The following is a 4,099-nucleotide window of genomic DNA, read 5'->3' as shown; positions in this document are numbered from 1 at the left end:
GGGCGCGCGGCCCGGCGGAGGCAGCGGCGGGAGCCCCGGCGGCGCCGCCTCATCGCGCTGACAGCGGCACCGCCGCCACGCCCCGCGACACCGCTCTCGCGAGACCCGCGCGCCGCCCGCCGCACGTGACCGCGCGGAGGGAGGGAGGGAGTTACCATAGAGACGGCGGTACAGATGCGCCCGTCGCACGGGCCCCGCCGCCAGGGGGAAGCGGGGGTCATAGAGACGACGTGACAGAGTGGCGGCCGGCGCCGGCATCGCCCTCTTGTGGCGCGCTTCGGTCAGAGCCGCCTCAGCGGTTCCTCGGTGCGCAGCGTTGCCCTCTGGCGTCGATTATTTATTGTCCTTTTAAATTTTAACTGATAACTTTCGTCGCTAGTGTCGATTATTTACTGTTGTTCTGTATTGCAATTGATGTCTTTATTACTGCTGGCGGTGAGGAGGAAGAGAGGACTGGAGGCGCGCTCTGGCGCACGTCTGTTGTCCCGGAGCCGCCTCAGGCCGGCGGGGCCCAGCGAGGTGAGGGGAGCGCTGGCGCTGCTGCCCCACCACGGCAGCCCCTGGAGCAACACCCGGCAGCTGCACGCGCTTCTCCGGTCACGCAGAGATAACACAGCCCTAGCCAAGGTCACGGCGGTGCAGGGCTGTGACTCCTGCGGGGAAAGAATTCATGGCACAAGTGGGTCAGACAGAGCCGTCTGAAGGACAGAAAAACGCGTTACTAAATGACCGCCACTGGAACACCGTGTTTTGTTTACAGCATCTTGTTGGTTTGGCTTGCAAGCCAAAATACTAACTGTTAAGGTATGCATAATAAGGAATTATTAACTGTGATCAGAAAAAACGAGATATATATCTGACACAATGCCTTATTTGCATTTCGTTTATTGTGTTATGACAGGACATGGTTACATGTACGGACAGGGGAGAGGAAACACCTCTAATGTGAACATGTGCACAAGACCAGGGTTTGTTCACAAAGCTTACTGAGACACTGCAGCCACCAAACAGAACATGCTGGTGGCCTGTCACACAACACAACTCCCTCTCATGTTTACATGCATGACCAAAATAGCTTGGAACCTGCTCCCACAGAAGATACACTTCAAAAGATCAGCCTGTTTCCCCTTTGGCACACAGGGAAGTGCTCATGAGGGAAATACCCACACATACACCTGACCATGCCTGTAACAAGTAGTAACAGGAAAGTGCACGGTAGACATTGTACACACCCAACCCCTAACCTAGCTGATCAATAAAACCCCAAATGGGCTGATGCACTCACAGACACAGGGAAGGAAAGTGAACTGACAATAGAAACTATTGTCTTGGATTTTAGAGCCAGCCAGATTCTGAAGCATTTGGGCCAGACTTCTGGACTCAGAGCAAGAACTTGGAACAGCACTTCTGAAACTTGAAGGAAAGTGTGATACAGACAGAGTAAGAACTACTGCTTTTTGCTAATTGTAAGTACTATTATCACATATTAACAACTGAAATGACTCTTTATTCATATCACATTAAGTGGAAGAAACATGTACCAGCCAAAGACACAGACTCTGCATCACAGGGCTCTCGATGCTCGTGATGAAACTAAAATGACCTTTGACAAAGCACAAACACACTTCTGCAATCACACATCATTACTGTGTTACCGTGTCACAGAATCAGAGTATGAGACCTCTATGTCTAAGCCATTGCTAGTCAGACAGAAATGCCTGTTTTTCAAAATTAGCATTGAAACTGTGATTACCCAACAGCACACAGATGAATTTCACGAGTGCATATAGCTAAGATCTGTAAAAAAATGAAGGCAAATGTTATGATGCAACAAACAGAACTAAACTTATCAAATACATTGGTATGACAGAAAAAAATCCCACTATTAGAAGAAAGAAGTTTATAAAAATTCAGAACTTGATAAAATTAAAAGCAAGTCCTTTTCATGGGACTATCCAGTTACAAATAAACTGCAAGGCAATACTGCTTGTTTCTTTCTCTTTTACCAATTCTCTATTTGTCAGAGGCAATTTGAAAGCTTCCTTGATTAGTTTTCATTTGTTGTGTGTCCTTAAAACATCACAGACTTGAGTATGAAAACACACCTTCTTTCTGTTGGAAGATCTAGTGAAGTTTGGGCAAGGAAGAAGGAGGTGATTTCACCATGAATGATCCAGAAACTGGATGGGAACAACTGACTCACTGAATAAATACAAACACCCCCATCCCTCAGCTGTTTTCACCAACACCATGGCTCAGGCTTCAGCTTATTGCAGTATCAGTAATAGTCTGAATGTCAGCAGTGCCTGCTCTTGAAACAAGGAATATAAAACATCATTGGGGGACCAGGACATGCTCAGTATAATAGAAGCATGAAATAATTTCCCGTATTTTGCAGTTTACTTTCAACTAGGAAACACCTTTTTTCACTGACAGCAATAGCAACCTTAACGGAGCAGGCAGGTTTCCTGCTCCAAGGCCTGTCTTGGATCACCAGCCACCTGTTTGTGCTTCTCTCCATTACATGGGGATCTGGAACTGGAATTGCATCTAGAATTTCACTAGCCAGGAGCTTTTTGTGGAGTCTGACTCCACAATTGCCCAGCTATCAATCATAGTCTATTTTAACTTTCGTAATAGTGTTCAGGTTTGGCTTTTCGCTGCTGTTCCTTCCATGAACAGAAGTCAAATGCTTTTTAAGAGCAGACTTGTGTTTAAAGTCCATGTCACAGCAGTGGCACTTGTAGGGCCTGTCTCCGCTGTGGATGTTGAGGTGATCCTGGAGCGTGCTCTTGGCAGTGAAGGTCTTCAAGCACACCATGCACTGGAAGGGCCGGATCCCCATGTGCCCCCGGATGTGCCTGTTGAGATTCTTTTTTTGCGTAAATGTTTTGCCGCACTGCAAACACAGGAAGAGTTTGTGCATTTTCAAATGTCTGAGATAGTTCTCGAGGTGCAGAAAGCCCCTCGGACACTTTGGACACTGGTGCCGCCATGAGCTGCCAGAATCCTCCAGGCTCTGGAACCCGTTCACCCCACTAGAAGTTCCTTCCGGATTGTCACCGACAAAAGTCTGAAAGTGATTTCCTGACATTTCTGTATTCCTGCTTTCAACTGTAGAGTTTATCAAGGAGTGCTGGGTTTCTGGGAAATATAAATTTGTTTTAGAGGAAGTGCAAGGCTGAGGAAAATGATCATTTTCTACATTTGCAACGCTCATGGAATCCATTCTGAAGACACAGATTTCATCATCCTTATACCCGATTTCCACTGTTGATATTTCTGGGGATTTTGTGTCCTTCCTTTCCGACACCAAGCTCTGTGCTGCAGGGTGTGGGCCATCCCCATCCTCCTGTTTCACGGGGTATTCTTCATTCTCTGGGCTGTCTTCAGAGATCTCAATTATTTCGCAATCTTTATCTAACACCTCGTCCCCGCTCCTCAGTTCAGCATCCGAGGAATGGCACCCCTCAGCAGCCTGGGCACCGCTCTCCATGGAAGCGTCGATCTCCAAGTACTTGGACAAAGCCTCGGTGCACTTCTCCACAATGTGAACCATCTGCAGGTAACTCGCGGCCGTCAGGTACTTCAACAGCTCCTTCTTCTTGACTTCCAGCGCGCCCGTGTAGCAGGACAGCAACAGCTTCCTGCCCACCTCGGCGCTCTGCAGGATGGTGATCCGCACCTGCCTGGACTGGTTGAGCAGGAACTGATCCCGCATGAAGGTGGAGCAGGCGGCGAAGATCACCTTGTGCCCCTGGAACTCCGTGTCGTTGATGTAGATGGACACGTCGCAGAAGAGGTTCTGCTGCCGCAGGAGGTTCATCTTTTGCAGCACGGCATCGCCCTGCTGCTCGAACTGGAAGTGCAGCACCTCCGAGTCCGCCGCCATGGCGGGACCCGCGGGCACCGCCGGAGCGTCTCGCCGGGCGCAGCCCACCCCCGCCGCCGGCAGGACCCGCTGTCCCGGGGCTCCCGGGCCGCCGGCCGCGCTCCCGCTCCGCCCCGCTCCCCGGCCGCTCCCCGCAGCCCGTGCCGCTCGTGCCGCAGCGCCCCGGAACCGCTTCCCCGCCCGCCCCTTCCGCCCGCCCGCCCCCCG

General features: G+C 50.7%; 1 protein-coding gene across 1 annotated transcript; it reads right to left on the bottom strand.

Annotated features, from left to right (window-relative positions):
• Positions 1-857: 857 nt before the first annotated feature.
• Positions 858-3,981, bottom strand: ZBTB6 (zinc finger and BTB domain containing 6). Its single transcript, XM_019284809.3, has one exon. The coding sequence runs from the start codon at positions 3,890-3,892 to the stop codon at positions 2,609-2,611; it is 1,284 nt and encodes a 427-aa protein (XP_019140354.3). The 5' UTR covers positions 3,893-3,981; the 3' UTR covers positions 858-2,608.
• Between the last annotated feature and the right edge of the window lie 118 nt (positions 3,982-4,099).

This window comes from Corvus cornix, chromosome 17, assembly GCF_000738735.6.
Source record: "Corvus cornix cornix isolate S_Up_H32 chromosome 17, ASM73873v5, whole genome shotgun sequence".
NCBI lineage: Eukaryota > Metazoa > Chordata > Aves > Passeriformes > Corvidae > Corvus > Corvus cornix.
The sequence above is the reverse complement of the archived record's forward strand: the minus strand, read 5'-3'. Positions and strand labels throughout refer to the sequence as shown.

Bases quoted from the DNA above. Each gene is read 5' to 3' on its own strand.
- ZBTB6 (XM_019284809.3), bottom strand. From the start codon at position 3,892: ATGGCGGCGGACTCGGAGGTGCTGCACTTCCAGTTCGAGCAGCAGGGC.